General features: G+C 39.5%; 1 protein-coding gene across 8 annotated transcripts in view; it reads left to right on the top strand.

Moving 5' to 3' along the window:
- Positions 1-26360, top strand: part of Dmxl2 (Dmx like 2) — a 141672-nt gene that overhangs the window by 25995 nt on the left and 89317 nt on the right. For 7 of the 8 annotated variants that reach the window (XM_055621810.1, XM_055621811.1, XM_055621809.1 and 4 more), the window contains exons 3-9: positions 737-808; positions 4374-4452; positions 5158-5293; positions 5892-5958; positions 18624-18802; positions 21793-21976; positions 24705-24879. In XM_055621810.1, coding sequence (XP_055477785.1) covers positions 737-808; positions 4374-4452; positions 5158-5293; positions 5892-5958; positions 18624-18802; positions 21793-21976; positions 24705-24879 — 892 coding nt within the window. The remainder of the gene's footprint in view (positions 1-736; positions 809-4373; positions 4453-5157; positions 5294-5891; positions 5959-18623; positions 18803-21792; positions 21977-24704; positions 24880-26360) is intronic. The other variant, XM_055621812.1, reaches the window with a different exon arrangement.

Below are 26360 nucleotides of genomic sequence, written 5' to 3'. Positions count from 1 at the left end.
GTGTGTATGTATGTGGTGTGTGTGTATGTGGTGTGTGTATTATGTGTGTATGTGTTATGTGTGTAGAGCTCAGAGGACAGCTTGCAGGAGTCAGTTCTGGAGATGGGGTTCAGGCCATGAGGCTTGATGATAAGTACCTTTACTCAGCTGTCTCTCTGGTCCCAAAATAAATTCTTACAGAAAGTCTAATTTTTAAGATGGACTTTGTAGTGCATACTTGTAATCCCAACAGGATTAGAGGCAGGAAGATCAGGAGTTCATGTCCAGATTTAGGTACATAGCAACTTTGAGATTATCCCGGCCTACCTGAGAATCCATCTCAAAAAAATTTCTTTTTCTTTTGAATAGGATAGCTTTGTAATTTAAAAAAAATGGCCACTGAATTTTTTGGTAACAGAGATTGTTTTTTTCTTTCTTTCTTTCGGGGGGGGGGGGCAGGGTTTCTCTGAGTAGCCATGGCTGTCCTGGACTCACTTTGTAGATTAGGCTGGCCTCGAACTCACAGAGATCTCCTGTTTCTGCCTTCTGAATGCTGGGATCAAAGGCATGCGCTCCTATACCTGGCTGGTAACAGAGATTGTTAAATCTATATACTGCCAGGCTTAGTTGTAGAGATAAACCCTGGTGATATATCGGAATTGGGGTCTATGAAATTAGTTCATACATTGTTGTGCAGAGAAGGCTATCTGTATTTCCCTCTTTTCTAAACACTAACGTTGTGTTCGTTGTCTTTTAGGTTGCAGCGTCATATGGGAATGCTGTCTGTATTTTTGAGCCCCTGGGTATAAATTCTCATAAGAGAAACAGTGTAAGTATTAATTGATAGAATGTTTTAAGAATCTGGTTAAATTTATTCTTATTACTATTTTGGTTAACTTGGATCTAGTTGGTTTTTTTCTTGTTTCTTAGACTATTTGCAATAGTGGTAAGAGCTGCTTAGGAAGCAGTATAAGCAGTGGGTAGGAATGAATATCTGTAAAGTTTAGTAAAGGCCTTGTAGAAACCTCTGTTGATAATGTTGCTAATTGCCGTTTGCTGTGCTGAGATCCACCCTAGTCTGAACTGCTCTTCCTTTTTCTTGGGTTACTACTAGTCTCTGGTACTAGTTTCCTATTCTCATGTCCCCTTCTTTCTTCTCTATAGAGAGGGTGTGTGCTTCTCTGCAAAATTGCGTAAGGGCACCATATTTCTTTTGGATTGCAAATCTGCAAATAGACTATAACCTTTTTCCTCCCAGCATCACACTGTTCTCCTTTAGAATTTGTCTCCCTTTCCAGCCACACTTGTGTTTCTGCTGCTTTTTAGTCGCCCTCCCTTTAGGCCTGAGCACCAGCTGCTCTGGATGCTGCCTTCTCTGTTCGGCTCCAGGGCTGGCTCCCACAGACCTCCTCAGAGAGGTATACTCTACTATAAGCCGTAAATTCTCCTGTATTGCTCCTGCCCCTCTTGCCTCAGCTTCTTAATGATGCAGTTACGGGCATGAGCCACGCTGCCCCCGTCTGCTTATCTTATTGTAAGCTTTTCCCTGTAGTATAGCACTAGTTCATTACTTAGAGTTTAGAACATACCGTCCCTTCACAAGTGGCTGACTTGATTCTTTTGGTTATTGTTACATCCCAATTATTTAGACCAGTATCTAGTGTATTCAGACTTCCCAAACATTTGTTTACTGGAGTTACACACTTAGATAAGTTCCATTAACCAGCTCAGCGATTAGCACATCACATTAAGAACCATTATGTAGCCAGGCGTGGTGTGCACATCTTTAATCCCAGCACTCAGGGAAGCAGAGGCCAGCCTGGTCTACAAAAAAGTGAGTCCAGGACAGCTAAGGCCTCACAGAGAAACCCTGTCTCGAATCATTCACAGGTACGTGGGGTGCTGTATTTTATATTATTTAATGTTAAGAAATCCTATATGATTAGAGTCAGTAACCAGTTAAAGAATTTTACATGTGGGCTGTTGTACAAACGTGAGGACCTGAGTTTGAATATCCTGAACTCACGTAAAGCTGAGAGCAGTTGTGAGGCGTGAGGTGAAAACGGGAGATTCAGGACCAGCTTGCCTGCTATGCTTAGTGGCAGTAACAAGAAACCATGTCTGAACAAGGTAGAGGGGAGAAGTGGACACTCAGGGTTGCCCTGTGATGCCCACATGGGTGCGCCTACACTCCCACAGATATGCACACACACACATCCATCACACGTGCATCCCACACGCAAAGGTTGAAAAGGTCCCGATCAAAATTCCTTTATGGGTTAGAGCTCCGCCGTCAACTTAAAATAATCCAAAGCGTGAACACTAAATCTCAATGTCAATTTATCTATTCACTTTCTGAGTGAATAGTACTTTCTGAGTACTTTCTGAGATAGGATTTTGTGTATTCCAGGTTGGCCTTGAACTCACTGTTTCTTGGAAGATGATCTTGACCTTATGCCGTCCACCTCTTTGATTTGATTTGCTTATATCCTGAGATGAGGTCTTGCTGAGTCGCCTGGGCTGGCTTCAAATCTCCCTCTCAAGCCATTCTCCTCCTCTAGCCTCAGACTTAGACTGTAGCTGGAACTACAGATGAGCCGTTGTGCCCATCTTCAAATGTGTTTCTTAAAACCAGTTTTGATTGAAATCCTGTATGTTTATTTATATCTACGTTAAATTAAAATCTTTTTTTCATTATAGAAATAGCTTTTAAATTGTACAGAGGCTGAGTCACTTGGAGGCAGAGATCAGCGGCTGAGCTCTTGCTTAGTGTGCACAAGGCCCTGGGTTTGATGCCTCCCACCTCCCAGCAGGGACACAGTTAAGAAAACAGATTGAGAGGCTAGAGAGGTGCTTATTGGTTAAGAAATTCACTGCCTTGTAGAGTATGTGTGTTAGGTTTGCGTTAGGTTCGCTGGACTCACATAGTTGCTTGCAGCTTTCTGTAACTTCATTCCAGGGGCGTTGACCCCATGTGCGTGAAACATGTTGTGCGTTTTTTTTTTTTTTGTTTTGTTTTGTTTTTTGTTTTTTTTATTGTTGTTTTGTTTTTTAACAAAAAGGCATTTTCTACTTTTATAAAACAAAGAAATACAGTTTTATTTATTCAGAAGACTGTATTGCATGCCAAAAGCTTTTGGCTTTTAAACTTTTAATCACCTTGTATAATGAAAGGATTAGATAATAATAACTCAAAATATAACAGATCATATTTGTGAATTACATACAAATTTAAAACCTGTCGTCTTAGGAGTTTTATTTTAGACAGTCCATTTCTGTGCATTAATAAATGTTTCAAAATGATTTATTTTTATTTTTTCTCTCTCTCTTTCTCTCTGTCTCTCTCTCTCTGTGTATGTGTGTGTGTACAGGGGCCTATAGATGCCAGAAGAGAGTGTCAGATCCCTTATAGGTAAAGTTACAGGTGGTTGTGAGGCACCTGAAGACGGTGTTAGGAAGAGGACTTGGGTCTTCTGGGAGAGCAGCAGGTGCTCACAACTCTGCGCCATCTCCAGCCCTAATAAAAAGAAGTTAGCATGTTTATAATAGGCACAGCATGTGCCAAAGGTAAACGAATTAAAGCAGTAACTCCTGCTTGGCTGCAGAGGCTGGAGGATCACCACAGAGAGAAGTAGGCTACTTGGCTAGACCCCATCTCAAAGAAACCCCAGAAACAAAACAAAAAGACAAAAAATAAAACTAAAACTCTTCACCCAGACCCTTCCTAACCCCAGTCCTAACAACAACCACAGATATGTCATGCTCGTAGTTGCCTAAAACTCAGCACTTGGGAGGTGGAAGCAGGAGCATCAGGAATTCTAGGTCATTTTTGCTATACAGCAAGTTCCAGGGATTCCATGAGATCAGATCCGTTTTTGTTTTTTAAAGAACAAAAACCAGGCAAACACAAAAATGTTAAACAACAGTGACAAATTCCCCCAAATTATTATGACATCTTTCCTTCCTTCACTTAAAGAGTTGCTGTCTAGTAGGAAAGTCAGATCCATAAACTAATTCTATGTAGTCAGTGCGTGATGAGAGAATTTGAAACTCTTTTGGATGCTGGTACAATGTTGGAATTCACAGAGGTGATGATTTAGACAAATCATTATGAAACAAAGGGACTTTTGGATGGAGAAGTGAAGGTTGTCCCACATAGTGCAGATGTGTCTGTAGAGAGAGGAAAGCTTGAGAGAACGTGTTTAATTGGGCGTGCAAGCAGCTCAGTATGGCAGCATGACCTATAAGTGGGACTGTCGGAAGTTATTTTAAAAATAGTAGTGAAATATTTAAATCTTCATAAATTTGTTTTAAGTTGAAGAAAATGATAAAATGGTGGAATTTTGGGGGTTATATAAAAAATATCCTTTTTTCCCTTTCTCTCCATGTTTCAGCAACTCAAGTGTCAGTGGCTTAAAACTGGGCAGTTTTTATTGAGTTCCGTGACATACAACTTAGCATGGGACCCTCAAGGTATTTAGCAGCTCTACTTAGAAATTATTAAAATGAAGCATTTGATTTGAATGTATAATTAAAATGTCGTAATCTTTGATGATAAAGTTACAAATGTATTTTGTTAATGAGTGAATATAGCCTTTCTTCTTGGTATGCACTACTTTGCACAGAGCTTAATTTTCTTCCCTCTGCTCATTAGCCTTTGCCTTTTGCTGTTAACATGTGATATACCTTACTCTTGTTTTATCTACAAAGTCATGCATGAGACAGGGTTAGAGCATCTTCTACTGTGTTTTGTTATTGTATATTTCAGAAAATTTGTCTTTAATTTGCAAGGTTTAGAAACCTGTAATGATAAGTAGCTGTTATCTCCTTTTACATTCACAATTAATGAGAGTTGTTTTGTATTCTATGTAGAAAAATTTGCTTTTGTTTTTGATCCCATCTTGAGAGTACTTCCACTGTAGAGGGCATCTGAGATGTGGTTCTCCACTTCACTGCTCTCAGGCTTGCTAGATGAACCCCTGGCATGTTCTCTGATAATGATTCCTTTTGAGGCTCCTTTTCGTTCTTTTCCTCCTGCTACGGAGTTTCTTTTGACCTGACCCATGTGCTTGTCCTAGATGGATTGTATGATAGGGTACAGACCTAACAGAAAACATGTGTTCATTTCTTTTCTTAGATAGTTCTTGGTTGTTCATCAGAACATTTTTAAATTTTCAGATAACAGATTGTTGACAGCAACTGATTCAATTCAGCTGTGGGCGCCCCCAGGAAGTGATATTCTAGAAGAGGAGGAAGAAGTGGATACTAAAATCCCTCCTGTTTTAAGTGATTGGAAGTGCATCTGGCAATGCAAGTTAGTGTCTAAGTCTGTTGTAATCTGTGTTCACTAAAAATGCTTCCTAAATTATATTCGTTCTTACAAAGGTCTTTATTTTTTGGTGGTATTGTATTTTAGAAATCTAAAAAGTGGGCTTTTTCTAACCAAAACTGATGTTATTTAATCTGCTTTGTTTGCACAAAAGTAAAAAAAAAGTTCATATTTACAGTTCAGTACTTGAGTTGACAGAATTTACACGCAGCAATTGCTCCTGAATGTGTTGAAATGAGAGTAATGATGGGAAGATATGGGCTTCTGGTATGGAACTGTGACTGTCCTGTTAGTGTCAACATGGGTCACATAAAGAGACCCAGTTAACCAGGGAAGGTGATAATCTGCTTTTAACATGTTACAGTGAAGTTTTGATTGATGTGGATGTGGCAGTATCATGTTCAGGCATCACTTCTATTCTTTGTTTTTGAAAGTATACTTTGGAATAGTTTTATGCTTTTAGGAAGGTAGGATACTTTGTATTGTTAAGATATTGTGACATTGATATTAGGAATATCTTGTTTTGACCACTTATGCATAGAACATACTGTGCTCTGAACACACTGGTTTTGTTTGTTCTTAGAACTTCAGTGTCTGTACATCTGATGGAATGGTCTCCTGATGGTGAATATTTTGCTACTGCTGGAAAGGTAAGGGCAAGCCGAAAAATAAAGCTATCAGCCAAACAACTGAAAAGATCCCTTGTGTTCATTTCCAGTTGGCTTCCGTAAATTGAGATAACTCTCCTGCAGAGCTTGCTTGAAGTTTAGTAAAAAGGTGGTTACCATTGGTGAAGTCCTGAGCTCAGTTCTAGGCTCTGTTAAATGGAAAAATGTTTTAAAATCTGCTATCTTTACACATAGTAAACACTTGGGAAATAATGTCTAATATTCCTATTTTACTTTAGTCCAATTACATAATGTTTTTAACATTAGTGTGTGTGGTATACATGAGAGATGAGGGTGGGGGATATATGTGGAATGATTATTAATATTTAATACTGATTTGTATTTTTAGTAAAGCAGCAGTTACTCCCTAACCAGCTATATACCCAAATAACCACACAGAGAGAATAGAGTTTACTAGAACACAATACTGAGCAATACTTACTCCATCCTAAACCTCTAAGCTACTGTAGCTTCCTCCTGTTCCTATTCCCACATTATACTTACTTTTTAGTCATGTCCTAGGTCCGGTTCATTTCTTCTGGTATTTCCCAGTCCTCTCCTCATGGCTCCATCTCCTCCCCTCAATGGATCCAGATGTCCCACTCTATTTTTTTTGCATTGCTCAGCACTGGCTGGTTGGCTTTTTACTGGCAATAAGAGAACAAATGGTGGGCATGTTTACACAAACTTGAGATAGGAGATATTTAGAATAAACATCAATTTAATGCAATGTCTGCATTGAAATAAGACAGGGTACGGAAATCAGCATTTGAATGAACAAAGGTAAATTTTATACAGTCCACAAAAATGGGGGAGGGGAGAGAGGGGAGTAAGGAAGAGGGTGGGATGGGGGGAGAGAGAATGTGAATGAGAATGAGTGATGTAAGGAAGTCAGCTTACAAGAATCGGTTCTCTTCTACATGTGTGCTCCCTATTCAGTGGGAATCTTGTTCACCATTCATTTATATTTAACTTTTTAAAATTAATTTTTGAGGCTTTTATACATTATATTTTGAGATTCAACTCCTCCCAGAGCACTTCCCATTCAATACTCACTCAACTTGGTGTTCTTATTTTGTTTTTCAACCCATTGAGCCCAAAGTTGTACATAGAGGTGCACGCCCTTAATCCCAGTGCTTCGGAGGCAGAGTTAGGTGGATCTCTTTGAGTTCAAGGCCAGCCTGGTCTACACAGTGAGTTCCAGGACAGTCAGAGCTATATAGTGACACCCTGTCTTGAAACAACAACAAAAACCCAGTGAGTTTGTTGGCATGTTTGTTTGTTTGTTTGTTTGGCTGCTTTATTTAGGTTCTTCGTCTACCTTCCTTCAACCTTTATTCCTGTCCTTGGTAGGACAGAAAGGTAGAGGGGAAGGGCTGTAGGTCTCTTCGTGCTGATTAGGTCATCGGGTTGGGGCAAGTCCAGTTTTCATAGTAAGGACATGCCCAACTTCTTGTTCGTGGGCCAGACTGCAGCCAGGGCAGCAGCAGGAGGCAGCCGCCTGCTTCTTAGCCCCCCTCTTTGGACCGCCGTGGCCCTCTCTGGGCTTCGGCACTTTCCCCTCTCCAGAGTTCCCAGAATCAATCTGTAGCTGGCAAAGATCATGCCCCTGCTAGTGCACAAGACAGTAATATCCCACACCTGGGATTAAAACAAAAGCGTATTTACATAACATAACTGGGTTTTAAAAGAAACCCAAACTCTCACTGTAGAGTTCAGTTTATGCTACTAATGAAGCTTTGGATGTGTGGTCACCCACTGGGGCATGGTCAAACAAAATTAGTTTTTCTGTTTAGCTTTATTGAGCTGGACAGGGTGGCATACTCGTATACTCCCAGCACTTGGGAGGTAGAAGCTGGGGGGTAAGGAGTTGACAAGGGGTGGCACACATTTTTAATGCTAGTATTTGAGATCTCTGAGTTGGAGACAAGCCAGAGATGGCTGCTGGTAAGACCCAGTCTACAAAAGGACAAACCCACTAGGCTTGTGCTACTGGACTCATAATGACATACTCTCTGCTTAATTCTTCCCACTCCCTTTTCTCCCCCAGTCGTCTTTCCCTTTTTCTTTTTTGACAGAATGTTGCTATGTGTAGTAGGGGTCTCTAGAACAACAAAACTGAATGAAAAAAAAATAGAGAGTGGCTTACAGGCTGTGGTTTGAGTAATCCATTATTTTATTCCAAATTTTAAACAAAATTTTTGTCACAATTAAGTCTTTAATTCATATGGACGTCTTTGAATATTGCTTACTGACTTCTTCATTCTTTCCCCACCAACCTGCCATACCATTTCCAGATGTGTATTTAGTAATGCTTCTGCTGTTGATTATTGTATTTATTATTGATTTATCTTTTAGTTAATCAGCAGTTATTCCTAAGCCAGCTGTATACCCAAATCACCACACAGAGACCAGGATTTATTTAATTAACCTAGAGCACAATGCTGGGCAACAGTTACTCCATCCTAAAGCTCCATAGTTTTCTTCCATTCAGATTTCCCACATTATACTTGCTTTTAGTCATATATTTGGTCTGGTTCATCTCTCCTCATGGTTCCAAGTCCTCTCCTGCTGATCTCTCCTCTCTGGCTCCTCCCACTCACTTCTTTCTCTTCCCCTATGGACCAGGATGTCCCACTTTATTCTCTCCATTGCTCAGCACTGGTTGGTTGTTTAATTGACAATACAGAGAACGCATAGTGGCATGTTTATACAAACTTGAGACAGGTGGTGCTTAGAATAAACATTGCGATACAGTGTCCTGATTGAAACCAGATAGTGGGGTAGAGAAATCAGCATTTGAATGAACAAGGGTAAATTGTATACATTCCACAAGAACATTATATTAACATGTTTCAGTGAGGGTCTTGCATGTGTGTTAGGCATATGTATGGATTTTCTTGAGTGACACAGGAGTAGATTTGGTGAGTCCTAGGTTACTTGAATCTTTAGCTTTTGTAAACAGTCCCAGCTAGTTCTCCAAAGCTGCTGTTCATAATTAATTTCTCACCAACTTTGCCCAGTTCCTTGCCCAGACTGATATTATCAGACTTTTAAGTTTCCAAGTTTGGCTTTTGGACTTTGTTCAGAAAGATTTGTACAGTCGTCTGTTACTATCCGGGTTCTGTGGGAATGTGGGAATTCAGAGTTGATGGATTGCGTGGTCTCAAGTGAGCTTTATCTCAGAAGCCCATTGCGATGTCTGGGCCTTAGAAAGAGCAGCAGTCACACTCTGGCTCTTCCAGATGCTTTGAATTTTGCCGAACTAAAGATCGGTTTAAACCTAGGGTTTGCCCTGTTGTCACTCTCTGTCTAAACTTAGGTTTAAAAGCACTTCAGCGAAATGCTTGCGTTCAGAATTAGGTAATTATTTTCCTGTTTCTACAGTTTTAAAAATCCATACTCAATTCTGTTACTTCATAAAGTGAGAAAAGGAATTGTGCATTTACCCTATGGCTAGATAAGACTGTAAGCACTCCATAGACAGAAATGCACCCTGGGCTTATTCTCAGGCATATTTCCCGGGTCATTGTAAGTCCTGACCCTTAGGGACTTCTTGGCATTTTTTTCCTTTACAACTGGCCATACAGTAGCTACAGTCACACTATATGCCAGACAATAACTTGCCTTTAACATGAGAGGAGTTCCAGTTTGATCCATTTTTCTGCAAACCATAAAGTTGTATTTATTTTTTAACGGTAGACGAACGTTCCATTATAGGGGTTGGAAAGATGGTTCAGAGGTTAAAAGCCCGTACTGCTGTTGCAGAGGACCTGGGTTTGGTTCCCAAAACTCACATGGAGGCTTATAACTGCCTGTAACTCCAGTACCAGGGCATCCAGTAACCACTTTTGGCCTCTGTGGGCTTCTGCATAAAGATGGTACATGTAAACTTACGCAGGCACAGACACACACAGCCTCCCCCCCCAAAGATTCTTAAAACAACTCTTTATGGCCAGCTGTTGACACATTTTTATAATTCTGGCTCTTGGGAGGCTGAGGTGGAGGCAGGAGGATCATGAGTTCAAGACCAGCATGGCTGTATAATAAGACCCTGTCTCAAGCAATGCTCCCCCAATTAAAAACAAACTTCTAAACAGCAGAAACAAACATGCCCTCCATTGTGTATCACATTTTCTTTATCCACTCATCTGTTAACAAGCACCTCAGCTGCTTCAGACCTTGGTCCTTGTGAATAGTGCTAAAGGAAACACGGGTGTGCAGGTATCTGTCGGATGCTGACTTAGATTCCTTTGGGGATCTCTAGTTGTGAAACGGTCCAGCTTTACTGTCTCGTGGCTGAGTAACTGCTTGGCACAGAGGTAGTTGCTCAAGAGTTGCAAGAACATACTAGGAAAAGTGTACCACATTGTGGACAGGAAGGTTACAGTCACATGGAGGTTAGCAGTGGTTCCCATCACTACCAGTTAGAAAGAGAAATGTGTGAAAATATTTTGTGATGTGTAGCAGCTGTCTTACTTAGATCACAAATATTTGTGATCTCTAAGACAGCACTGTATGGATTGCTAACACTGGTTGAAGGATTCCCTCAAATAGCAGTTACGGAAACAGATGATGGTTCTTCAAGTTTGTGGAACTTTGGGTCTTAGTTTGTATGCTTCTCTAGATTCACACTGAGATAAGGGTAGGTTGGGTACTATGGGAGCGGTCTTAGCTTCTTTCATGCTACTGTTGTACAATACTCTGACCAAACAACTTTAAGGGAGAAAAGTTAGCTTTGGCTTAGTTTAGTTGTGAGTCACAGACCGTCATCGCAGGGGAAGTCACAGAGGCAGAAGCTTGCAGAGCAGGTCATATTGCATCCCTAGTCAGAAAGCATGGTGCTTCTCCGCACCCTTTCTCCATTTAATGTATCCAGATTCTAGCCAGGGGCTGTTTCTACCCATGGTGGGCATTGTCTCACCCTAACTAATGCAGTCAAGTTAGTCCTCCACAGGCCCTGAGGCCTATCTCCCAGGTTAGTCTGAATGCTTCCACCTTGATAGTTAACAAGTTATCACACAGGAAATGATCAGACAAAGTAGATTGGACTGAGGCATATACTTGAGGAACATGGCAGTGTGTCCTTTCTTAAGTGTATTAATTGACTTAACTCTGTGTGTACTCTGAGAGCCAGCATTACTCATATACATTGCGCTCCTTATACATAGTCTTCAAAAACTATTAACATTTTTTCATACACTATATTTTGGTCACACTCCTCTTCCTCTACCAATGCTTCCCTGATTCTTTCCGTCTCTCTATCCACCCAAACTCTTGTCTTATACATGTTCTTTACTCATCAGGGATTGGCTGGCACGGATAGGGCCAAGAAACTTCAGACACAGAGATGGAGGTAGATGCTTTCAGTTGAAAACTGACATTCCAGCTTGCTAAGGCTTGTTTTGTACAGGTGATGGGGCAAAAGCATCTGTTATGTTGAGAATCCCTGGTTTAGAAGCTGGGCATTTTATATTTGTATTTGACATTTAGTAATTTTCATGGTTTGGGAATGGCTAGACAAAGTAGCTTTATTTTCCTATGTATCTGTCCATATATCCAGGGGTCCTACATAACTTACTGAAGTCCTTGTCTTCCCTTGCTCTGTGGAGCCAGTTTTGTCAGAAAATCGAATGTCTACTTTTCTGTGTATCAGTTTCTGTGCTCTACTCTTCAGTGTGTTCATTCCTTGTACTTATGCCACTGTCTTAATTGCTGCACTTTTAAAACAAGTCTAGTGGTACAGGCTCTCAGCACTCATGAGTGGAGACAGGCTGGTATCTCTGAAGTAGAGGCTAACCTGGTCTCCCTAGTTAGATCTACCTGAGGCTAATCAGGGTTATGTAGTGAGACCCTGTCTGACAAAACAAAATCAGCTCATTTAAGCCAGGCATGGTGGTCCTGCTAGTGGTAATCCTAATGGTGGGGGGCTAAGCCAGCAGGATGCTTATTCTGAATACAAACTTCTCTCATTTTTTTTGGAATTGTCAGAGAATGGCCTGGAGTCTGTTTCCCCATCAGGAATAACAGGAATGCTGCTCAGTTTTTGCCATGTCTCCCTGCCTTCATTGTGGGACCTAGAAAGGGTGGTTTCTTCTTGTCTACATATTTTTTCCTCATTTTCAGTTGAGTCCATCTACATTGTCATCAGACTTCCTGTTACTGAATTGTGTGGTTAATTCTTACTTAACCTGTAAGCGTGAGTCAACACAATTAGTTACTTCTTTCTTTTTAAGTTTTTTTTTTTTTTTTAAGAGTTCTTTGGATTCACAGGAAAACCGAGGAAAGTACAGAGAAATCTCAGACACTATTTGCCCCTCTAAACATACACATCTTCCTTTATTGTCCACATCCTCCTAAGCGTGATGCATTGATTTTAGTTGATGAACTTGCACCAGCAACCGCTGGCACCCAGAGTCATTGTCTGTCAGCAGGCCTGGCTAAGTTGAAAACCACATGATCTGACATTGTAGTGCTGTGTAGAGTGTTTTCACTGTCCTCGAATATATGTCCTCTGCCTATTTGTAATTCTGATTGTCCTTCAGATTGTTTGTTTGTTTGTTTGTTTTTGTTTTGGGGCAGAGGTGTTGGTGGTTTTTTATTTTATTTTTTATGATTACATTATCATCATCATCATCATCATCATCATCATCATCATCATCATCATCAGGACAGGATCCCGTGGATCTCAGGTTGGTTTCTAGCCCAGTGTGTAGCTGAGGATAGCCTTCTAATCCTTTTGTCTCTCCCTCTCAAGTCCTGGGATTATGGATGTTTGCCACAACCATGTCTCTGCTACTTTTAGTATTGAAATAGCCAGGTTCAGGACCTTTCCTCTAACTGTACTCATTCTCTTAGTGTTTAAATGCCATCTTTTAGATGCCATCTTTTAGATGCCGATGACAAGTTTTTGTCTCTTGCTTGCCCCTCTCGCCATGCCGTTGTCCTCGTGGATCTTCACTAGGACATGTACATAATCTAGTCACGAGTTTCGTTTTTAAAGCAACAATGAATGAGCCCACCCAGATAAACTGTGCTCTTCTTGATTGCCTCCATGATATATTATTCAGATACAGGTCTTTAAAAGGTTAATACAATAATTCTTCCAGATTTTACTGTTTTCTTTCTTTTTTTGGTTTTGTTTGTTTGTTTTGTTTTGAGACAGTGTTTCTCTGTAGCCATGGCTGTCCTGGACTCGATTTCTAGATCAGGTTGGCCTTGCACTCACAGAGGTCCACCTGCCTTTGCCTCTCCCAGTGCTGGGATTACAGAAGTGTGCCACTGTACCTAGCTGTGTTCTTGTATTTTCAAAGTGCTTTTAAAAAACTTCACGCCAAAAGATCAGGTGTGGTGCATGCCTTTAATCCCAGCACTGAAAACCTAAAATAGGGAGTTTTCATAACAATCAGGTGTAAGGTGTCAGTGTCAGGTTAGGATGAGCTACGACGTTAAGACCCTGTCTCAACACTCCCCTGCACCAAGAAAAAAACCATAAGTCCCATCAGGTCATTCTTCCCTTAAAACTGTCATGTTTTCTGTTCATTCTAGAAAGCCAGAGGCTGTACAGTGGTTCACATGCGCACTGCACTGTGCGTGTCTGGTGGTCACTCTTCGAGTCACGGTTCTTGCTCTTTCATTCTTTGTAGACTTGACTCTAGCCATTGAGGCCTTGTTGTTCATAAGTAGGTTAGGCACATGTGCATACAGTGTTGCTGCATCTGTACCCTCAGCCTTGTATGCGCAGACACCTGGGGGCTTTTCCCTTTGACTTCTAAATGTCAGTTTGCCATCAGGGTCTTTCTGAGCACACCTTTATAAGTTGTACCTCACCTGTCAATGTATTTTCTGTTCTGTTGGTCTGCCTTAATTTTATCCATAATATTTATCATTAGGAGTCTATACTGCCTTTTTTTTTTAACGAATTACTACGAATGCAGCCGCTACCGTTGCACATTAGTATCTCAGCTCTTTGGATTAGAAGTCTTGGCTGGGTGCTCTGATGAGGGATGTGAAAAGCTCAAATAAAGATGTCATACAGTCTGGATTCTTACCTGGAGGCTTGACTCTGGGGAGTCAGCCTTCAGACTTACTCCAGGGCACAGAGTCAGTATTTTTGCATCAGTCTGGCTGAAGGGCTAACTTATGCTGGCTTTTGGTTGAGGCCTTCCCTAGACTTTCAGGCTCCCTGCAGCCCTTTGTCGGTTGGGCTTCCTCTTTTTCCACTCCCAAATAATTAAAGTACCTAAACAGTTTGCCTTAGTGGCAGGTGAAAGTCAAAGAAAACAGGAGCAACCACAGCTGGAACAAATGAATACAACTAGAGTGAATACATTGGAAGAAAAAAAAAATACTAAAACTAGATTTAAGAGATAAAACCCTGGAAATTTTGGTAAGCTTGTTCAGTTGTTTCAGAATAATAAAAAGGTAATTTCTGTATAGGATGCAGAAATTTATGGAGAATTTTTTTAAAAGTGTCTGAGAAGAATAGGTTAATAAAGGAAAACCATTTTCAAAATCAGAGAAAAATAATTTGAAAAATAGTATAAATTGTAAGTTTTTTTCTTAAACCAATTTAATTATTTTTTTATTTGTACTTTGGGGGTTGGGGAAGCTCACGTGTGTGCCAGTGTGTGGAGGCTGGAGGACAGCTTTCTTATCATGTGCGTCCAAAGGATTGAACACATATAGATCCACCTGCCTGGGCCTCCCAAGGGCTGGAATTAAAGGTGTGTGACACCATTCCTGGCAGAAAGATGTCTTCTTAGTAAGTCTGTATATGGAGATAGTCAAATGTTGTGAAATGATTACTTCTGAAATACTAGAATTGTATAACAATTGAATCAAGAAAGGTACATTTGAGCTGAGTTGTCACTCAATGGCAGAGCACTTGTCTGAGGTGTAGGCCTCTGAGTCCCATAGGATGTGTGTGTGTGTGTGTGTGTGTGTGTGTGTATGTGTATATATATATATATATATGTGTGTGTGTGTGTATGTGTATATATATATATGTGTGTGTGTGTGTGTGTATGTGAATGTAAATGTATATATATATTTTAAGTTAATTATGTAGTCAGCTGGCTCTAATTTAAAAAGAAGATGTACATGATCATGCCTGGTGATATGCTTTTTATTTTTGAGACAAGGACTCACATAGCTCAGACAGGCCTTAAACTCATATGTAACTGAGGATGACCTTGATTCCTGGGCCTTCCATCTCCTCAGACCTGGAATTACAGGTCTGTGCTACCATGCCAGGTTTGGGTGTACGGTCTTTTGACAGAATCATTGGCACTTTATTTTATTTGTGGTATGGGGCATTGAATCTAGGACTTTGTACATTCAAGGTAAATCTGTGATTGAGCTATATCCTCTTTCCCTTTTCCATTTAAAATATTCTTCTTTTGGGTCAGAGAGATGGCTCAGCAGGTAAAGGCATTTGCCACCAAGTCTAACAACCTGAATTGGATTCCCGGACCCAGAACCTGTGTGGTCGAAGGAGAGAACCTACTGCAAATTGTCCTCTGTCTTCTACCTGCATGCCATGGCATGTGTATGTCCCCACTCACAGATACACACACACACACACTAAAATGTCTTAAGAAGTTAAAAAATGTTGTTGTGTTGAGACAATTAGTTGGCCTTAGTTGCCAAAGCTGGCTTTGGATTTGTGATCTTGCCCCAGCTTCCCCTGCAGCTGGGTGGGCAGGGCCGTGTCTCAGACTTGCCCACTTGGCACACCAGTAAGTTGGCTAACGACCTGTGTATGATAATCAGATTCATTATGTGAACGTTTTTATTTGACTTCTCATTATTAATGAATCTGAAAGATGTGTAGGAATAAGTCACAAGACTAAAAGATTAGAAGCTCCTCAGGGCCTTCCACCTTGGTTATAGATCAGGAACCAAATATCTGTCTTTGAATTTTTATCACATACAACCTTAGAAGATTACGGAGAAATTTTACTTGTTTAATTATACTTCCCTAAGCTTGTATTCAGTTCTCTGAAGAGCTGTTTAATAATTCTTATGCAACGATAAGACTTTTATTGGTAAGGGTCCTTCGAGGGTTATGTAGCAAATGTGTTGGATTTAAGATTATTTCCTCAGGGTTTAAAAAGGTACAATATTAATTTAGATTCTCTTGAGAAAAGGACAGAGACTGACTTTGGAGTGCTGGGCGGTTTTTGTCCCTACACCCCCATCTGTTCTGCCGATGAAACTGAGTTTATGGGTTTTGATGAACCAGATGGGCACTTGCTGCGGGTCTCCCAGGGAGCACTGCCCACTCCCGCAGCACACGCTGGCAGGGCTCGGGTCAGCCGTTCCGAGACGCCAATCCAATTAATTTCAGGATTTTGAAAATTACAGGGGACTTTTGCTGGTAAGATCCATTTCTTATAAAAGTGGAGTTTCATTTTTCTTGGGCTTAAGTGTATTTGGAGTTTTTATCTGAGCTTACTTATTAATGAGCCAGTTTTCCTCACAAAGTACTTGATTCTTTCCTTTTAATAGTCTCTCAGCTCATGCTAGTCTCTAATTCACCCTGGCTCAGCTTTCCCAGTCCAATGCTAGGATTGTGTTTGTGTGTGTGTGTGTGTGTGTGTGTGTGTGAAAGAGAGAGGGGGGAGAGGGGGGTAGGAAGAGAGAGGGAGAAAGAGACTGACCATGGCTGGCTCTAAAGTCTTTTAAGGGCACTGTAATTTTCCATCATGTGAGTAAATGTACTACAATTTAACTTAGTCACACAACTTAAACATTTATTATTATTATTGTTGTGCTTGGGATGGAATCCAAGGTGTCATGCAAGTTAGGCAGATGCCGTACCGCAGTTAGGTGATACAGATCACAGGGCTGTACTCCTAGCCTTAGGCAACTCTTAATGAACATCAAGAAGTTATTGTTCCTGTTGTTAAAAATGAATACATGCATCTTGTCATCCTTTTCCTTTTTAGATTAACTTACTGAGATAATTTATATAAAACGTGTGTTTAAGTGCATCGTGAAATGGATTTTGACAAATTAAAAGACCCATACATTCCTCACCACTAAGATAAGAGAACACTGCTATAGTCTCAGACTGTTAGTTGTCTTTTGACAGTAGTAAGAGTCTTCCTGCTGCTTCTTGTTGAGTGTGTGTGTGTGTGTGTGTGTGTGTGTGTGTGTGTGTGTGTGTGTAAGCCAGAGGTCTGCATCTGGTCTACTTCACTCTTTACCTTGTTGACTTGTTTTTAAGATAGGGCTTCTCAGTTAACCTGAACTCACATGAAAAGAGGGGCTTGACTGTATAAGCCTGTGAGTTCAGCATTTTGGGAGAGGGCTTAGGTGGGTCCCAAGAGCTTGCTGGCCTGCCATACCAGCCAAAATGGTGAGCTTCCCATTTAATGGGAGGCTCTGCTCCAAGGCAGTAAAGCACCGAATGAGAGAGGAAAACACCTGAAGTCCTCTGAGGCCATTTTCTGCCTCCACATGTGTGTGCTTAGGTGCATGCTCCTGCATAGGCAACATGGATATTAAGACACACGTGACATGATGAAAGCAGTGCTGTTGTCATACTTGTAAGCACTTTAATAATATCACTGATTTCATTGGCTAGCCAAGTGTTTTCTTTTTAAATCACTTATAGGAGGCATCAGGATATTATTAGCCAAGTACTAACATGATATTTACAGTTTTCTTAATTTGTTACTTTTTCGTGCTTTTTACATTCTTGTTTAATTTTTTTAAGATTTATGTGTGTGAGTTACCTGGATGTATGTGTATGTGCCACCTGCATGCCTGGTGTCCACAGAAGTCAGAACAAGATGTTGGCTCCCTTGAGTGTGGAGTTACAGATGGTTGTGAGCCACCATGTGTGTGCTGGGAATGGAAGCCAGGTCCTCTGCAAGAGCCCCAAGTGCTCTTATCCGCTGAGCCAGCTCTCCAGTCTTTAACCTTTACATTTTTTCTTAATTTTTTTCTTTTATGTTTGCCGTCTGTGCCCTGTCCATGCAGTGCTCACACAGGGTGAAGGAGGGTATCAAATTCCCAGAACTGGAGTTATAGGTAGCTGTGAGCCACCATGTGGATCCTGGGAATTGAACCTGGATCCTCTGAAGAGCAGCCAGTGTTCTTAATCACTGAGCAATCTCCCCAGCCTACTCCTTTGTTTTGTTTTTTAAACATTTTTAAAAAGGAAAGGAAAGAAAAGAAAACAAAACAAAATGAAACACAAGTAATAATCTGTGCCACAGGCCTATGAAGTGTGGCTTTTTTACTGTCATCTATTTGGCTCTATAGAAAAAGTTTGCTGATTCTTAACTTAGAGCAAGAAATAGTTGGTTTAACTCTTGTGGATACCTTAAAACAGGTGATAATTTTAGCAGTGACTGATGGTTATATCCAAAGAACTAGGATCGCCCTCCAGTCATCAGCGGGACATTATGTAGCATTTGTCTCTGTTTGAAAAATGCTAGTATGTAGAGAAGGTTGATGATGAATAAACTGCCCATTTATTTTTTTAAAGTAATAAAATGTCATTTTAGGATTAGTTTTGTAATATATTGGCTACGTACTGTGTTTTTAAATATGTTTTGTTTTAAAGCTTATAGCACCACATTTTGAACGGTGTACATACCAGTTGATTTTCTGTGGACTTACGTCTTTTGCAGGATGACTGTCTTCTGAAAGTATGGTACGCTATGGCTGGCTGGAAGTCTTCCATCATACCTCACGATAGCCATGAAGTGAAAAGGAGACAGGCTGCTACTCAGTTTTCCTTCGTTTACTTGGCACACCCTCGAGCAGTGACAGGCTTCTCATGGCGTAAAACCAGCAAGTACATGCCCAGGTTGGATAGACATTTCATACTACAGTAATTTATATTCTTAAACGTTTATAAAAATAGTCAAAATGGAGTCTTCTCTGTACAGAGATGTAATGATTAACAGAACAGAGTGGAACGAAGCCATCTGAATTCAGCTTCTGCTTCTTCTGTCTTACCCTGGGAGCTTGTGAATAGGTTTCTTTGGCTCTCTGTCTCGGGTTTTCTCTCTGTTGAACAACAGTAGCGATAGTACTGTCTCAGAGTACTTGTGTGCATGAAGTATCTATTGTACAGAACACAGCACATACTACTTGCCCAGACAACATTAGCTGCTACTGTGAATAGCAACATTAGTAGCAGAAGATTCTAAAAAGGATGTTTTTGCTAGTAAATAGGAAAGTACACACTGAGGAAAAGTGACAAACTGAATAGTGTACATGGTGGTAAGAATGTAATTGATGGTGAATAAACTGTTTAGGTTCTGCCTTTTTAATGCTAAGGTTACCAATAAGACCGTCTCAGACGTAAATAATCCATTTTCCGTAGTGTTCTTGTATGCATGTGTGTTTATGTGTGTTGATGATGCCATGTTACATCGAGCTGGGACGTATGTGGGGAATTATTATTGCTTTTAATTAGTCATTTCTTTATGCCTATGAAGGATTAGTTCTGAGACGTCCCAGACATTAACATCTACAGATGCTTAAGTCCTTTATATAAAATAGTACATTATTTACAAAAAACCTGCACATTTTCCCATGTATTTTAAATTCTCCAGGTGATTTACAATAACTACTTCAGCATAGATGCTACATAATTTTGTGTGTGTTTTACTTCTTAATTTTTTCTTCATAATTTATTCATTATATATCCTGATTAAAGTCTCCTCCCTCACCTCCCCCCAGTCCCACCCTCCCTCCTTCTTCCCCCTATCTCCTTCCCCTAGCCATGTGTGTGTTTTAACTTTTATTGGTAGAGGAAAATATCATGAGAAGTTTAAAGTTTCAGTATAGATGCATTTTTCTTTTTCAAAAAATATTTTTGAAGTGCAGTTGGTTGAATCCACAGATTTGGAACCATTTCGTTGGAAGATTAATTATGTAAATTAATTTTCCTCATTGTTATGCAGTCTCTCTCTCTCTCTGAGACAGGGTTTCTCTGTAGCCTTGCCTCTCCTGGACTCTCCTTGCAGACCACACTGGTCTCGAACTCTCAGAGATCTACCTGCCTCTGCCTCTGCCTCCCCAGTGCTGGGATTAAAGGTGTGCACCACCATGCCTGCTCTTCTGTAACGCTGTCTCTTAAAGGTATTTAGAAGATTAAATAAACTGCAAAGAGCACATACAGATAATTCCCATATTGTGAATACAGATTTAAGAACACTGTTGGATGCTCAGAAGCTTGCTTAGAAAGGCTTATTCATCTGCTAAAAAGTATCTTAGAACAGTTTATACATGACAGGCATGGTATGGAGATAACATAGCAAATTTATCTTCTCTAGAGTCCAAATGAAAGATTTATTTGATTCACTCAAAAAGTGAGACTGAATCCTGACTTCCAAATGCCAGAGACTGAAGTCCTCAGCCTTGCTATGGGTGCACCTAATTTTGATTTTTGGTTTTATTCAATGTCCTCTGTTTTAACATGTTAAAGTTATAAAATAATTAGTAGACAGCTTACATTTGTGTTTAAAAGGTTTACTTTGATTAAGTTATTTAAACTATTGTAAACATTTGAAAAATACTTCTAAAACCTTTGACAAAGTTGGAATCTGTGTGAGCAATTTAAAAATATTTGTTTATATTTTTATTTTATATGTATAAGTGTTGTTTGTTTTTTGTTTGTTTTTTTTTTTTGCCTGTATGCATTCCTGTGCCTTGTATGCTTGCAGTGTCCACAGAGGCCAGAAGAGAGCATCAGACGCCCCCTCAAATTAGAGTTACAGACATTTCTGAGTCACCGTGTGGGTGCTGGGACTGAACTGTGGTCTTGTGGAAGAGCAGCAAGTGCCCTTAGCCACTAAGTCATCCTTTTAGTCCCAAGATTTATTTCTTTTTGTTTTATATGTATATGTGTTTGCCTGCATAGGAGAACCACATTTTTGCCTGGTGTCCATAGAGATTAGCAGAAGGCATTGGATCCCCTGGAAATGGAGTTAGGAATGGCTGTAAGCTGCCATGTGTGTGTGTGCTAGCATTGAACCCCAGTCTTCTGCAAGAGCAGCAAGTACCCTAACCACTGAATCATCTTTCCAACCCCATAAGCAGTTTTTAAAAAGAAAGAATAAGTTTTGGAGACTATGGCTTAGTTGATAGAGTACTTGGCTGCTGTGCACAAGGCTCAGGATCCAGTCAACTGACTCCCAAGCCCCAACACAGATACAGGGCACACTCGCGCGCGCGCGCGCGCACACACACACACACACACACACACACACACACACACACACACACACACGGTGGGGCGAGGAAGAGTAGGAGAGATATCTTTGTTCTTTTATAATAAGCGTTATTCTCCTGCATTAATGTATTTAGCTGCTTGATGTTACAAGAATTTTTTAACTTTTATGACATTGATTTTCAGTGTGTAATAATATTCTTCTATTATGAAGATATATGTTTATTTGCCTATACAGTTTTTTTGTATTGTCAAGATGTCAGAAATGGCAGAATTACTGCCATAAACTCATTATATTTACTGATTTTTTATGATCACCTCTTACAGTTGTTAGGTTTCCTTCTGCTCATTGGCTTGTTTAGAAGATACTGAAGTTTCTTAGAGCCTGGCTTTAAGTTGCACTTGTACTGTCAAGCGTTAATTCCTTTGGCTATTTTCTAACCACTTCCCAGTTCTTAATGGTGTTCCAGGCAATGATTTCAAGTCCTTGAATGAATTACTTTTTTCATACAGTATTTTGTGTTAATGTCTTACTACATGAAGAGCCAGTACTGATAGCTTTTAGTGCATGAATGGCATTGATAGGTATACAATTATTCGTTTCTCTTTGCTGCTAGGGGTTCTGTCTGTAATGTCTTACTGACTTCATGTCATGATGGTGTGTGTCGGCTTTGGGCAGAAACATTGCTGCCGGAAGACTGCCTTTTGGGTGAGCAGATTTGTGAGACCACTACCTCCAGCGTTGCCAGCAACCTTTCTCCTGCTGGAAAACACAAAGACAGAATTCAACATGCTCTTGAGGTATGATATGATGTAAAATGGTAAACTGATTTTGAAGATTTGTTTTCCTGGATATGGCACACACAAACATGTGATGAAGTAAATGGTGAATTCTCCCTTTGTGCTGTGAGATTGCTCAATGTGCGCTGTTACATGTAGGGATGATTTTAGATATATAGTCTAGATAAGTAACATAAACTTGATGTTTTTATTTTGTAGGTCAAATGTCAAAATCTGTAGGAATAACTAGCAAAATGTGTAAGGGTCCTTGGAATTAGTTCTAAATGTTTTTTTAAGTATCATTTTGTTCTGTAAGAATAAAGATAATTATTTATTGAGGTGTTAGGCAGAGAAGCTCTGTGTGGTTGAGCTGGATTTGGTGTTTGCATGCCTGTGATTGTCTACCTGAGAGGCAAAGGCAGCAGGATTGAGAATTTAAGCCAGCCTGGACTACAGAGTTAGACTATCTGAAAACAAAACAACAGCACAGCAAAAGCAGAACATACCTAATAAAAAGTATGCTGGATGCTGGGCATGCGGTGCACGTCTGTAATTGTAGCGCTCAAGAGAAACTCCAAAATAGAAAAGAATAGAAGAACAGAAATCAGAGCAAAGTAAGATAAAAGCAAAATCCTTATAAGAACTTGCTTCTAACATTGTATAAATCAATGTGTATAAAATGGTAAGTGAGGCATACAGAGTATTTAAAGTTATTAGATATTTTACACAGTAAGAATGCTTGTAACATGTATGTCTGGTACCTGTTGATGTCAGAAAGGGAGGTCCTCAGACCTGTTAAAACTGGAGTCAGTTGGTTGTAAGTGAGCCACCATGTGGGTGCTGCGAATTGAACCTGGATCCTCTGGAAGAGCAGCCAGGGTTCTTAACTGCTGAGCCATCTTTCCAGTCCAGAATAGCCTTATTTTAAAACTATGTTAAGAAAAGGGGAGGAGAAAGATAATGGAATTTATAATCCAACTTGTACGGTCATGTATATATGTATAAATTTTTTTATATAATTAAGATTATAATGCATGAAATGTTTCATAATTTGTTTTCATATTTAATATGTTACAAACATCATTCTTCATTACTAGTTATACTTGTATGTTATGTACTTAAAATAATTTAATGCCTACATGGTCAAAGTGGCTTTGTTTTGTCAAATCGAAATATTTTGAGTTTGATATTTTAAGATTGGTGCTCAAGGATGAGTTTTCTGTGGAGCAAACAGGCCCTAGTATAGTGATTGCTTACTCTCTATGATGGGGCACTAATCATACATTTTAAAAATTAGCCAAAGCTTAAGTGAATTAAAAGTAAATTAGAATATGTCAAGTCATCTGTTTTTATATAGACATTTAATGGGGAAAAGTACCGGAGTACTAACTGGATGCTTACTATCATTGTTAGATATTTATGCTGTGTGTTTTATTTTCAAGTTATGCATAAGTGTTTGATGACTAAGTCTTTGTGTTCGCTCTGATGCCCGATACACTTCTCTTTAGCAAAACAGACATCAGTGATTTGACAAGCTTTTGATATCTTTTAACAATGTTATTAATAATGTTTAAATTTTTTTTGAGAAAAATCCTAAGTGGAGGTGTACCATGTCGGATACATCTCAGCTTAAATCTTGTGGCTCAGGGGATGAGTCAGTGGCAGACTTTGCCTAGTATACTGTGCTTTCTGATACCATCTCCTATGAAACTCCTCAGAGCGGGGTTTATGTAATTGGGTATACTTGTAAATTACATGTTTTCTTTCTAGGAGAAAAATGAATAATACTGTTTTTGTTGAGTATCAAGTATATATTGAAAAAAAAATTTACAGGCAATTTGGGCCCGGATATTGTAAGAAATCAGCAACTCCATAGTAGGGAGACAGCAGAGAACATGCATTGATATGATGCTGTTTTCTGCAGGAAAAGGGATGAAAGGATGATTATATGCATTATTTTAGTAGAAAAACATTGGTAGCACATTGTTGCTTACTGACTGTGAGAACAAAGGAAAAGACGGAAGTAATTGTGGTATTTGGGGGTAGGGGAGGTGATAGACTAAGGAGAGATTGTGATGTGACAAAGGAATTCTGAGAAAGACCGCGACCGTGCCCACATCATGCGTGTACATAGGCGCTGTGGAGAGTTTGACCAAATGGCTGCCTCTTCATTTGGATCTTCCGTGCCAGCGGCTCGGGAGATGGACAGTTGAGGGCTAGGTCACTGCCTAGAAGTCCCCAGGTGCTGCACATAGGCCAGCGCTGCAGTGAGGGCATTTCCGTCTGCTTGAAGTGGGTCCTTTTCTGCTTCATATTGGAGATAGTGCATCTTGTAGTTTAGATCAACATCTAATACATTAGTTAAGTGAGTTTTGAGAGGCATTGTTCCCTGGAAAGAAGATTCAGGGGCTTTATTTTTATTCTGGGTTGCCAATCTCATTTCAGTATGTAAGGCACCTCTCCAACCTCCCCATGCCTCCTAATCTCGACCAGGAGTCTTTATTCATAGTTTATAGATACCACTGTAAGTACTTTGGAGCAACTGCTTTTTGCCTTAAACTATAAAAAATTTTTAAGAACTGGGGAGCATGTAGCCAAAATTGTTCTACTGTAATTAAGAAAGTTTATCTTAAAATTGTCAGTTCCACAGAAAGTCAGTCTTAAAATTCTGAATACTGGAAAGGCTTCTCTGGTTGGCATTTGTTAGACCTTTCAGAGTTGGGTTTAGGATATTACTTTTCTGTTTTAGACAATACATCATTTGAAGAATTTAAGGAAAGGACAAAGGAGGTCTTCTGTTCTTGTAACTCACACTGAACTGATGCCTGACAAGACTGCAACTCATGAAGTTCAAAGACACATCTCTCACCATGCCAACGCGCTGTGTCATTTTCACATCGCGGCAAGCATCAACCCAGCCACAGGTAAAGGATAATAAGGGTGGCAAATAAATTGAAAATAGTATTACTCTTATAACCTGGTTTTTATTTTATGTTGCCCTTTAAAATATTTCTTACAGTGGGAATGTAATTAAAGGCAATCTTTCTTCATTGGGTTTGTGTGGGTTTTACAGAATATATATAATATATAATATATATATAATATATATTATATATTATATAATATAATTTATGGAAATTATAATTTCCATAATTTTTGAACATCTTGGTCTAGAATATAACAAAAGTTCTAAGTAAATTAGAGCTTTCCTTGAGCCTGGGAACACAAATGGTGTTAGCTTGGATGTTTAGCATACTCTTTCCATGCTTAACTGTTCTTTGTAGCTCATCTTTATAGCCATAGCTAAGTAATTTACATCTTGGTGTAGCTTATTTTTTTATCTAGACTTTCTTGACCTATGGTTAGGTAGAACTATATTTCTCTTTTAGATCTGGTATTTTCTTCTAGCTTGTCTTCTTATATGGGTAAGACTTAATAGAAGCAGGTTTTACATTGGCAAAAGTATATTTGAGAACTTCTGTTTAGGGGCATTGTGTTTTCTTATGGTCTAAAAATATATAGAAATGCTGTAAATTCCCTTCTTCATTGATGATAGAACTGTATTTATTTAATGTCCTATTTTTATCAACTAGAGGCCTGCTGCTTCAGGGTGAAAGGGTTTCATTTTTCAATGCTTGTTTGAAAAATGATGATACTTAGTGACTACAGTTCCTAAAATCTGATCTTTAACAGTGTCTGCAGACATGTGCTGTCCAGAGACCTGAAATGTGACTGTTCTGAATCAAGGCTTGCTATATTGAACACCCTGGCTTTCCTAAGACAGTATAAAAAAGAACGCAAAATTTCTTGCTAATAATCTTATTTCAGTTGATTACTTGTTGAAATTACATTTTCCATATTTTTGGAAGAAATGAAATAAATTTACCTGTTTTTTTTAGACATACATAGTTATTAAGATTTTTTAATTGAAAATATTTTTTAATACAGTATATTCTGATCATTGTTTCTTCTTCCTCAGCTCCTCCCAGATCTCTCTCACTTCTCTATTAATCTAATTTGATGCTTTTTTTCTTCCTCTCTTTTGAAAGCAAACAGGGAAATAGTAAAAAACAAACACTAAGCAGAAAAATAATACAAGAGGTGTATGCACACACACATGCACACACAGGATATAAAACCTCAAAATTGGATACCATAATATACTAGCAAAAGACCAGTTAGGTTAAAAAAATGCCCAAACAGAGCAACACGAGATAAAAATCCTCCAAAATTACCATTGAGTTTGTCTTGTGTTTGCATTCTGCTGAGGGGCTTAGGGCCGTCCTTACTAGATTGCTTTTGGTAGGGTGGCCATTTTTAAGATTTATCCGTTCATTCACGCATTTGCTTGCTTGCTCATCTATCTATCTATCTATCTATCTATCTATCTATCTATCTATCTATC

This window comes from Psammomys obesus, unplaced genomic scaffold (genome assembly GCF_907164565.1).
Source record: "Psammomys obesus unplaced genomic scaffold, mPsaObe1.curated_primary_1811, whole genome shotgun sequence".
In the NCBI taxonomy this organism is placed as follows: Eukaryota; Metazoa; Chordata; class Mammalia; order Rodentia; family Muridae; genus Psammomys; species Psammomys obesus.
The sequence above is the reverse complement of the archived record's forward strand: the minus strand, read 5'-3'. Positions and strand labels throughout refer to the sequence as shown.